General features: G+C 43.1%; 2 protein-coding genes across 2 annotated transcripts; one reads left to right on the plus strand and one right to left on the minus strand.

The window, feature by feature from the left end:
* Nucleotides 1-434: 434 nt before the first annotated feature.
* On the minus strand, nucleotides 435-1118 carry LOC136514224 (small polypeptide DEVIL 8-like). The gene has a single exon (XM_066508201.1). The coding sequence runs from the start codon at nucleotides 1014-1016 to the stop codon at nucleotides 738-740; it is 279 nt and encodes a 92-aa protein (XP_066364298.1). The 5' UTR covers nucleotides 1017-1118; the 3' UTR covers nucleotides 435-737.
* Nucleotides 1119-9070: 7952 nt separating this feature from the next.
* LOC136513547 (uncharacterized) lies at nucleotides 9071-9892 on the plus strand. Its single transcript, XM_066507527.1, has one exon. The coding sequence runs from the start codon at nucleotides 9071-9073 to the stop codon at nucleotides 9890-9892; it is 822 nt and encodes a 273-aa protein (XP_066363624.1).
* Nucleotides 9893-11786: the final 1894 nt, after the last annotated feature.

The raw sequence follows: 11786 nt of genomic DNA on the forward strand, positions 1-11786 counted from the left end.
AACGGTAAGGTCCATTCCCCGGTCTAGAGAAGTTTAAAAAGCCGGCTTAGCCCAAATTAAAGTTGGTTTCTGCTGGATGATTTTATCCATCCGAACTCTAATTTTGGACATTCTATGTATATGGTTCTTGATCGTCTTGCAAATATGGAGTCCATTATGCATTTTGGTAAAGTTACCAAAGCTAAGCTTGTTTGTACTGGAAATATGGGATCAGCCGCCTTTTGACAATTTGATATTCAAAACATCACCCTTTTCAAAAACTTCTTTTGCAAACGGGAGTCACAAGGAAGTGCAAGTTTTTTTGTGCAATCCCTCGCCAACAAAACACATGTGCTGACGAGCGTGGCAATTGCAGTTCCTGTGAAGTGCACGAGGGGATTTACAGAGGATCAGAGATGCATGGCACGGATTGCAGTTTCGTCGAATCAGAAATCTGTCATATTCGCGTCATTCATTCATGCCCAAACACACACCGAATTGAAAACCAGATTCCACCAGCATTTGATCATTTTCGCATTAAAACCTCCATCTCCCTACTCTATACACGAGAAACAGGTCTAGTGCGAAACCAGCGGCATGTTCGCTGGGTCGTAAACGATCGTAAATTTTCAGCTATAATAGTATTTTTTTTCTCATACCAAACCAACCAGCAATAATAATCCACGATCGTATACGATCGGCCCCTGCCGAACAGGCTGCAGGGCCCGTCTTCGCCCCTGGCCCGGCCCGGCCCACGCTCAGTCTGACAGGTCGTGCTCGTGCCAGCAGAGCAGCATGGTGACGCACCGGCGGAGGATGTAGAGCCGCGTCCGCTGCTGCTTGAGCACCGCGTAGCACCGCCGCCGGAGCCCCGCGCAGCCGCCGCCGCGCTTCCTCCGCCGCCGATCGAGCCGCGTCGTCGCCGTCTCCTCCTGCGCGCTGTCGCCACAGCGGTCAGCGGCGGCCGCCGCTGGCGCCGAGAGGTGGTGGTACTCCACCGAGCAGACGGAGGCGGAAGCGGACGCTGCGAGCTCCATGGGAGGAGGAAGAGGAACAGGAGTAGAGCTAGGAGCTTGGCAGTTGTGGCGCAGGTGAGGCGAGGCGAGAGTACAGGAAGATGAGGACGAATCGGGTGCAGATGGCGAGGTGGCCTGCTCCGGAACGGGAAGGGCGTTCATATAGGCCAGGCACGGCCGATGCCCCCGGGCCCACATGACTGCGACGGCTCGTTATCGGGAGGCCGACATGGGGAGCCTCCACTGACGATTCTGTCCTCGTTCCACCAAAACCAAACAATCATGCATGCATTTCACTTGCGTTGTTTATTAGTATGATCCATGACGTATGCGTACTATAGCGTCCGTTTCAGGTCATTAGGAAGAATTTGTGGCGTGATTAGATTAGTGTGATGATTGGGAGACATCCGTCCGTTCGCCGCACTGATACGCCAGGCTGCCAGCGGAGACGGTAGTAGTGCGCTAATGGTGACGTTCAGCTTGCTCAGGGGTCAGTCAGTTCAGGTAGTACATGGATCAGTTAGAAAAAAAAAGGCAGCAGCCAGCAGGTTCCTGACTCGGATCTGATGCATGCAGGCCGATTGGTGCATATACAAAACAAGAATTGCTTACATCAAGCCACTAATTTCGACGTGATGATTAAGACATGAATGAAATGTAGTCTTTTGGAAAAAGGGTGTAAAGGGGCTCTGTTTTCAAAAAAAAAAAAAAGCACTGACGGCGTACTTCGATAGCAACAGGTAGGTGACGCAAGAAGGGCACAAAATAAGCACTGTACTCTACTCACATGAACTTGGCTGCAAGCGGCCGGGCCGGGACTGCGAATGTACGAAGCTTTTGCTAACTTTTAGTAATAATGGGTATTAAGGTACTTCCTCCAGTCCCCAAAAGAATATAATTCTAGAACAGTATCATATTTTAGTATATTATTTTTGATCAATTATAGATAAAAAAGCATAAATATTTATAATATAAAATAAATATTATTAGATTAATTATGAAATATATTTTCATAATAAATTAATTTAGAGTCATAAATATAAATATCATTTACTAGAAACTTGATCAAATATGAAGTACTCAAAGTGGCACGCAATCCATAGTTGTATTTTTTTAGGGACAGAGGTAGTATGCAACTACAATTAGTAAAATTACTCTTAGCCAACTGAACTTTTACTACACATATTTTACTAATAATGGGTAAAAGGTATGCAACTACAATTAGTAAAATTACAGTATGTAGTCGTCACCTGAAATATATGTAGCTAGTACTAGCTTATTAGGCCCATCCCACTTTGCCATCTCAAAAATGTATTTTATCTTGATAAATGGAGCCATTTTAAATTATATGATAGGATCCTATTTCTAGGAGACGTTTAATACGCTTTGTGCTTGAATCAAGCAGTTGTGGCTATAGTTAATCGCAAAAAAAAATTGCTAAAACTTGAAACTGTAATACTAAATGGTCAAGGCATATATAAGTCATGCAAATAGAGGCCTACGATATCACATATCTAGATATGCATACTATAATAATAAAAATGAAGAGAAACCAAAACAGGCCCATGATTTGCGGTAGTGCTAGCGTCTGGACGTTCCGGAAGGACACACACGTCCTAGATGCCCACTCCGACTGCACGCCCACGCAAGCGTCGACTGCACGTACAGGTAGGGACCGCCCACGTCGCTCCCCCACGCCTCCCTACTAGACACGCCCCACTCCTCCCCACTCCTCCCCACGCTTTCCTCTTGCGTCGCTCCCCTGCTTCCAGCGCGCACGCAGGGACTGTCCACGCCACTGCCGCCATCCCCCTTCGCTTCCTACACGCATACACGTCGCCCAGCAACTACAGCAGCTGTGGCAGGCACATTGCAACATGTGCAACACCAGAACTACTTTTGCAACATCCAGATGACAAACACTTACAACATATCTCGGAAACAGCTGAAACACTTGCAACATACGTCTGAAATACTTACAAAAATGGCTGAAAACACTTGAAAACACGTGTGTAGCCATTGCAAAACATATGCAACATCCAGATTAAGCAATCGCAACATACGTATGAAACGCCAGAAACACTTGAAACAAACGCTTCCAACATGCACGTTATGCAACATACAAATATACTTCTGCAACATCCAGATGAAACACTTGAAACATAGATCTAAAACATCTGAAACACTCAAAACATACGTTTGTAACATGTGTCTATTGTCATTGCAACATATGCAATATCCTAGATCTACTTTTGCAACATCCAAATGAAACACTTGAAACATCTGTCCGAAACGTTTGAAACACTTGAAGCACGACATCGTCGGCAACCACGACCTACCTAGTGGGGAATTGCGGTAGCTAGCAAGGTCGGGTCAGGGAGGACGTCGAGAACAACAGCCCAACATACACACCAATACGCTGGAGCATAGATGACGACCTCCCCTCCTGGTGGCGGCGGCGTAGTGGTGGCGCGGTGAATGCCGTAGCCGTGATAGGCGAGGTTGGATGGTGTCGCGGTGCGGGATGGGGCGCAGCAGGAGATGGTCGTGGCAGCGAGGCAGAGTGGGTGTGGACGGACAGCGCATCGCGGCCGCGGTGGGTGCATGGCGCGGTGGAGGTAGCCACTGTGTGCGGATGGCGTGGTGGAAGCGACCACTAGGATCGGGAGTGAGGAAACGCTCTGGACTACGCGCACAAGTTGGGGAGGACCAGAGGCCAGTGCCAGTTGGCTGGGCCGATCCGCAGGATCAGTAAGCATGTGTCCGGGCGGATGGACGCGAGGGTGTAAGCACTTCCCTATGATTCGAGATGGACGGGTGATAACAAGAGGACCTAGTCACAGGTAAAAAAAATCCGGGGTAGCCGTGTAATTTTGGCCCGCAAGAGCGACAGAACGAGAGACCGGTCAATGCGCGCGTGGGGCTGCAGCATTCTGGCAGGGCAAGTGCGCCCGCAACAGGATCCGGCCGCGGCATGATCGCCATCCGCGCCGCGCATGCACCGTGTCCTGTGTCGTCGACTGCCTTATCCATGCACCCACACGACACGACACGAGGTTTAACGTGCGGGTCCGGCGGGCCGGCACACCACGTTCTGCTTCTGGCCTTTGGGTCGTCTCACCGCCGGTACGTGCCGTGCGTGCAGGGACCACACGTGCGATCAGCGTAGCAGCATACTTATATCACACGCGCGCGATCGGAGCCAGAGCACCACGTTTTCTCCGCCCGCCCGCACGTGTGTCTCTCGTTCAAACAAAGCCGCCCTTTGAAACGGTTGGACCAGTGGCCTGATTTTTTTTTCTTTTCTCAACACTCTTTATGCAAAGAGCTTCATGAATGAAGCTTCTAGAATTATTCTCTCACAATGAAATAGAGCAGGGTGTAGTTTTCACGACTTCACTCACACTTGTGGGCTTGCGTGAATTTTTGTGAGAGCGTGTTATAAAGAAATCTATTTGTCCCTATAAAAAATCTATTTGCCGAACGGTTCACCAAAACAGATTTAGTTTTCCTAAAAAAGTTGCTCGTGGCGATGAAACCTAAAAAACAACAACTTCACTAGTGAAGCTAAGCTATGTTAAATGGGACCTAAGTACTAGTGCTCGTTTAATTCCTTGGTCAGGGAGGCCTCACGCCTTAGCAACAGTCCAAAAATATTTACTATGATCTGAAACGAAAGGTTATTTCTAGTTTTACCACCAAGTCAAACGCATATCTACTCTTATAGCTAGATGCACTCATGTAAACATTATCTTCATCGCATTTAAGATATTGTTCGGTTACTATTTTGTTCTATCGCAACTAAACTTAGACAAAATTTGATAAAGAAAATAGCTGGTTCTCGATGTTTTGTTACCATTGACGTGTAACTTGATGTATCAAGCACACAAAATCCAAGGAGTATCACACATGACATAAATTTATATAGCTTTAGGTAAGGGGTGCGCCATATATATGGATGTTTGTATTGTGTGTGCGAGTCATATACTCGATCGGTTGTGAGTGGGGGATCACAACTATCGTCCATTTTATTGACTAGATGTACCGGTCAAGGAATCCCGACCCCTCCTTATATATAGTTTCGGGGCAAGTTTTAAGATATATTATGAGCTGAGCTTGATTGATTTACATGAATTTCCTAGCCCATAACAATAGGTGGAGGCATTTTCTAAATATATCTTGTTATGTTTTTTCCGTCAAGTCGATAAGGTACCTCCGGGTTAGAGTCGTCCTCGACCAGTTGGTCTAGCTCACTATGTCCGGAGAGCTAGTTATGGCCTTGGTAAAGGCACTCGGAGCCATGTAATTGACACTGCACATATGTTTTTTTTAGAAAAAAAAGGAATTTTATTTCGGCCTCTGCAAAAGGTTTGTACACAACCAATCCTTATTGCAATTTCAACCATTGACTGTTTCTATAAAGCTCACAAAAGCAAAACCAAGCAAGAAAAAGGAAGTTCCTAACTAAGTACTAATCCTTTTAAAAGACAACCACTCATGCTTGGTGAAGATCTCCATAGCTAAAGTCTCCAATGTGTGACAGGCCCACTTCGCAAGTGATCTGCTACTATCCTTTTGCAGGATGTTCGAGTGCAATGTATTACCCTAAAAATAACATGCAAGTAAGAGTATAATCTTTTTTTTTGGTTAAAAGTCCCATCATTTCTAAAAAGCTAAATAGGCCATAAAATTGTACCTGCTGCCATGCAAATTAGAGGACGCATATGTTGGCCTATGTGTAGAAACCACATTCTAGATAAATTGTCGACATCTATAGGAGGTTGCAATCCAAACGATATTAAAAGCTCTCCATATAAATCTCGCAACATGACAATCAAAGAAAAGATGTTGGATGGTTTCCTTATTGTCAGAAAAACAACATCAGTCATCTCCTTTCCAACGTCTTCTTAATGAATTGTCTTTCATTTACCCATTTTAGTAAGAACCAAATGAAAACCTTGATTTTAAGGGGTAGTTTTCAACTTCCATATTGATTTGTTTATAGGCAAGGCAAGTTGGTTAACAAGATGCTTATACGTCAATAGTACGGTGAAAGATCCTAGTTTTGAAAGACTCCACTTAATGGAATCTCGTTGGTCATCCAATTGCACAAATGCTATCTTTGTAAACAGCTCATTCCATTTAAGTTGTTTCTCCCAACTAATGCTCTTCTAAAAGAAATATTTAGGGGTGTAGAGCTGAAAACACTACCTACTGAAATGTGTTTCTTTCGACAAATGTTGTATAGAGATGGATATTAATCTTTGAGAGTATAGTTTCCAAATCATCTTCGAACCTAATTTGAGTATCATTATTATGAAGGTTAAAAGTGGAGAGAAGAAGGAAGCAATCTTTGACCTTCATAAGTTGTATAGCCATTTAATAAGTAAGCATACATTATGGGTTTCAAGATTAAAGATTCGTAGGCCACCTTGATCCTTTGGTAAACAAAGAATTCCCTATAATTTTTTATGGCTATCACCTTGACAAGGGAGACCTATAGAAGTCTAATTTCTTAAGAATGTCTTTTGGTACTTCAAAGAAAGACATCATAAACATAGCAATGCTACTCACAAGACTGGTCAGTCCACCATAAAACAGAAGCTTTTCTTTTTAGCTACTCAATTTTTTTTTCTAGAAACGATCTTCAACTTCTTTCCAATCTTTATGATTGAGCTTTTTGTGATTCATTGGCATCAGTGGCGGAGCTACAGGGTATGCCGGGTATGCACCGGCATACCCTACAATTCCTGCGTGAGAGCAAGTATATATACGTATTTGTTGCATACCTGAGTCCCTGACAGCCGAGCCCGAGCGTGCTAGCGGCCCCGAGCGAGAGGTAGGCCGTGACTCCGCGTCTCCGCGAGATCGCAAGCGAGCGTCAAGCCCAAGCGCCCAGGCGGCCCAACGACAGAGACGGATCCCGGGACAAGGCCAATATGGAATTACGGATCGAGGCGGTTCGACTTCGTGTCTTCGCCCTGCCCTACGCCAGTACGCCGACGCTAATACCGTAATACGGATCATACGGATCTTCACGCGTCGGCTGTCGCCCACGGCCAGTGCCCAGTGCCGTCATTGTCGTCCTCGTGACCTCCGACCTCGTGTCCTGTTTGGCCTACGCGCTGCACTACGGGCTACGGCGGTACCGGCCACCGGCGGCATCTAGGCGAATTTGTGATCACAATTGTTCGGGTGAGATTCAATCTTTGTTCTTTGGCTTTTAAAAAAAATCATGTGTACTTTAATTGCTAATTGCTTAGCTCTAAAATTATAGAATCATCTATCACGCAGCGAGGTGGAGGATTTTTCTCAACATCAGAGTCAATCTTGATTGATCTTTTGTTCAGTACTCATATCATGTGAGTGATCCATAATCGCATGTGAGAGTTAAATTGTGCAAGCGCAATTTATTTAATTATTTGGCATTGTGTTCTTTGTAATATTTATGCAGTTATGAAGAGAAACGGGAACGTTGCATCTCTTTTTTAGAAGCATGCAGCAAAGAAGAAGGCCGCGGCAACTGCTGCTACTTCTAATCCTGATTTGATTGAACCTGTGGTGGAAGAGCAGATTCATGAGAGAGTAGTTGAGGAAATTATAAATCCTATGCCACCGCCACAACCGTCTTCACTGCCACGAGTTTATGACACCAATCACCTTCCACATGATCCAGGTGAAAGACATCCTATTCTAAAATATCCTGTTAATGATCAAGATGCAATTCGAAGAGCATATATTATTAAAGGTCCATTCAAACCTTTTGCACATGATTTTCCAAAAAGAAAGATTTCAGATAGGGATCGGGGATTCAAGTATTGTTGGATGTATAATAATAATTGGCTTGAGTATAGTATTAAGAAGGATGCTGTGTTTTGCTTCATATGCTATTTGTTTAAGAAGGGTACTGGGTCAGACACATTTACTGTTGATGGCTGGAAGAATTGGAATATAGGAAAGAAAGCACTTCGCAAACATATGGGTTCTAAGGCACATATTGCAGCTCAAGAGAGATACATTGGCTTTACAAATCCTAAGGTAGCAATTGATTATAATATTGAGAAGTGGAGTGATGAGGATCTTCGTCTTTATAAGAAAAGGTTGACTTATTCACTTAGGTGTATCAAGTTTCTTTTGCATGGGTTGGCGTTTCGTGGACATGATAAAAGTGAAGAATCTAGCAACAGAGGGAACTTCATTGAACTTTTGAAATTTCTTGCCGGAAATAGTGAAGAAGTGAAGAAGTATGTTTTGGACAATGCTCCAGGTAACTGTACCTTAACTAGCCCAAACATACAAAAGCAAATTATTCACTGTTGTGCCCTATAAACTAGAAAGAAAATAATTGAAGAACTTGGTGATGAGCCCTATGCAAGTTTTAGCTGATGAGTCTAGTGATATATCACATAAAGAACAACTAGCTCTTTACTTGCGTTATGTTGATAAATTGGGAAGGCCATGTGAGCATTTTATTGGAGTTGTTCATGTAGATGATACTACCTCTTTATCACTTAAGGATGCAATTGAAGCTTTACTTGTTAGTCATGGCTTGACTATGACTCAAATCCGTGGTCAAGGATATGATGGGGCTAGCAACATGAAAGGAGATATTAAAGGGTTGAAACATTGATCATGCAAGAATCACCTTCTGCTTATTATATTCACTGTTTTGCTCATCAACTCCAATTGGTTCTTGTTGCTAGTTGCCAAGGGAAATACTAATTGCAAGACTTTTTTGATCAAATATCTATCTTGTTGAATATTGTTGGAGTTTTCTGTAAGCGTCATGACATGCTTAGAAATGCTAGGCTTGAGAATGTCAAGAAAGCACTTGACTGTGGTGAAATTGAATCTGGAACTAGATTACATCAAAAGATGGGTTTGCCTAAGCCTAGAGATACTCGATGGGGATCTCATTACAAAACTGTATGCAGCATCATTACTATGTATGAAGCAATCCATGATGTACTAGGTTGATCTTGGGGATGATCCTACATATAAGGATGATTGGACCAAAATACATTTTGTGACCGGAGCGTTTGAGAACTTTGAAGTTTGTTTTCTTTGCACACTTAATGTATATTATTCTTGGATATACAAATGAGTTATCTGAGTGTTTGCAAAGAAGGGACCAAGATATTCTTAATGCAATATCACTTGTTAATGTGGCAAAGAAAATAATGCAAGAATTGAGGTCTGATGGTTGGGATAATTTTCTTGAGAAGGTCACTTCATTTTGCGATAAACATGGTGTTGAAGTTCCTATTATGGATGGTGATTATGTTCCTTATGGAAAATCAGCAAGGAAAGCTCGTGCCCAAAAGCAAACCAATGATGACCACTTTAGAAGAGAAGTATATATTGGTGTCATTGATCAAATAAGTCAAGATCTTGATAATCGGTTTGATGAGATTAATATGGAGTCGTTGTCTTGTATGTCGGCCTTCAGTCCTTCCAAGTCATTTGCTTCTTTTGATGCACTGAAGCTACGCAAACTAGCTGAGTTCTACCCAAAGGAGTTCTCAAATAATAATTTGCTCAAACTTGAGTTGCAGCTAGATAATTATATTGATGCCATGAGACATGATGATAGCTTCAAAGGTCTAGACAATATTGTTGATCTCTCAGTTAAGCTTGTTGAAACAAAGAGGCACAAATTGTACGATATGGTTTATGAGCTCCTCAAATTGGTATTACTTCTACCTGTGGCAACAGCAAGTGTTGAAAGGGTATTTTCTGCAATGGTTTTTGTGAAAACAAAGTTAAGAAATAAGATGGGAGATAGTCTTCTGGATGACTGTCTAGTCACTTTCATTGAGCGGGATATTTTCTTTGAAGTTGATGAAGATGATATAATCAATACATTTATGTCCCTTCAAAAGTGTCGAATAAAATAGTCATAAAAATAGCATTGTAAGTCTCTAGTTCTCTTTTATGCCTTATTTCAATTATTGATATGGCTTTTGAACTATTTATACTATACTTAGTGGATGGTTTGAACTTTAATCCATGAATTTAAGCCTTATTGTGTTATTTAGTGCATATATACCGAATCATGTTGTCAATTTTATAATTATTACCGAATTGCTTAAATGGATTTACCGAATTGTATATGAAAATTTTTTGGCGGCATACCCTGAGACAAAATCCTAGATTCGTCCACTGATTGGCATGCCCAAATATCGGAAAGAGAAGAGGCCAATTCCACATCCAAAGATTTGTGAATATTGTCCTATATGATTCTTTGTCATGTGGTGGTAGGGCTAAGAGAAATTGAAGAACCAACGCTAAAGGGCTAAGAAATTGTAGCGGTTCAAGCTGTAGCGTGTGGCAATGTTTGATAAGCGAGAGCAAACAAATACCTCACATGCAGCACAATAAAACAAATTTACTGTCCACGTTTCAATGACACTTGGCCCCAGCCCTTGGGACCAATGTGTCGATAAGGCTTCGTCGCACAAAATGCTCCGTGCATGCACTGATCTGATGACGGGCAAGGTGTGTCATGTGTGTGGTGAGACTTGAGAGGTGAGCTGGCGGCGTCAAGAAACTGAAGCCATCCTGACGCCTGATCATGCATGGGACCTGCACTGCTCAATACTACTGTTGCGTAGTGGTAGCTACCGTTACTCTGTTCCTCTTTTTTTGAAAAGCGATGTCAGTGCTTCGGTTCTCACAGCATGATTTTCCTTTATTTTTCCTTGTACTTGTTTCCCTCCTCCTTCTTCTTCTTCTTCTTTTGTTGCTTCGATCTGCTGGATTGCACTGAGTTTATCGATTGATTGGCTAGGAGTAGGACAGAAGGAATGCTACCGAAGAGGAAGACATGGTGCCTGTCATGACCTGTGATGTCTGTCTTGTTTTGGTATAGCACCAGGCAAGCAACAACAATGATTGGGCCGGGGTTCTCCATCAGTTTCTGGTTTGCTTTGGCGGTGGAGACTGTATATATACTCTGGAGAGGCAAAAAAGAATATTTATGATCCACTTACTTCTGTATAATCACAATAAAAATACTAATCCTATGAACCTCGCTTATTAGTTCTTTTTCCTCAATGTTGTGACAGATTAACGCGCTATTTAATTGAACTACTACTCATAGCCTAATACAGTAACTAGTAGTTATAAATCCTCCAAGAGTCTTTCATCTTCTTGGTTGACAGATGGCTAGCACTACACACGATTTTCTTCTTCTGGCACTTCTGTGTCAGTTGGAAACGGAAACAGAATACAGTATCTTCACATCCATCGAACTGTTCAGCTCGTGAGGTGATGTGAACTAATTGTTTGAAATGATAGGTGCAGTGAGTTTGGATGCTCGGCATCCACAGCCAGACTTGTAGCATGCTGCAGCTGCACGCCGACGGCCGACGGAGAAGGGGGCACCACACCAACTCAGCTCATAGCTGTGCTGAGGCAGTGGAGGCACACACATGCTCTGTTCCTGCCTGCAGATGCAGCTGCATATCTTGGATCTGCTTCTAGGCAGTTGCTTTGCTTTGCTTGGGGCCTGTGCCAACACCTCACCTGATCAAATAACTGTCGTCCAAGTCCAATGATTCATATATCCAGCTTACCAGCTATATATGGAATCATGGTCCTATGTATCTGAACATGATCATTGTGTTGCAATGCAGGTTCCTCGTTCCTAGTGTACAATTATCGAGATTTGGTTGCCATCCACCCTCCTGATACGCAATTATATATCGTGATTCTGTCCCGTGCTTGCAATTGTTTGGCCGGTTCATGTTCAAATTTGCTCTCGACTCTCCTGTTTCTTGAGTAACTGAC

The sequence above is a fragment of the Miscanthus floridulus genome, chromosome 16 (assembly GCF_019320115.1).
Source record: "Miscanthus floridulus cultivar M001 chromosome 16, ASM1932011v1, whole genome shotgun sequence".
NCBI lineage: Eukaryota > Viridiplantae > Streptophyta > Magnoliopsida > Poales > Poaceae > Miscanthus > Miscanthus floridulus.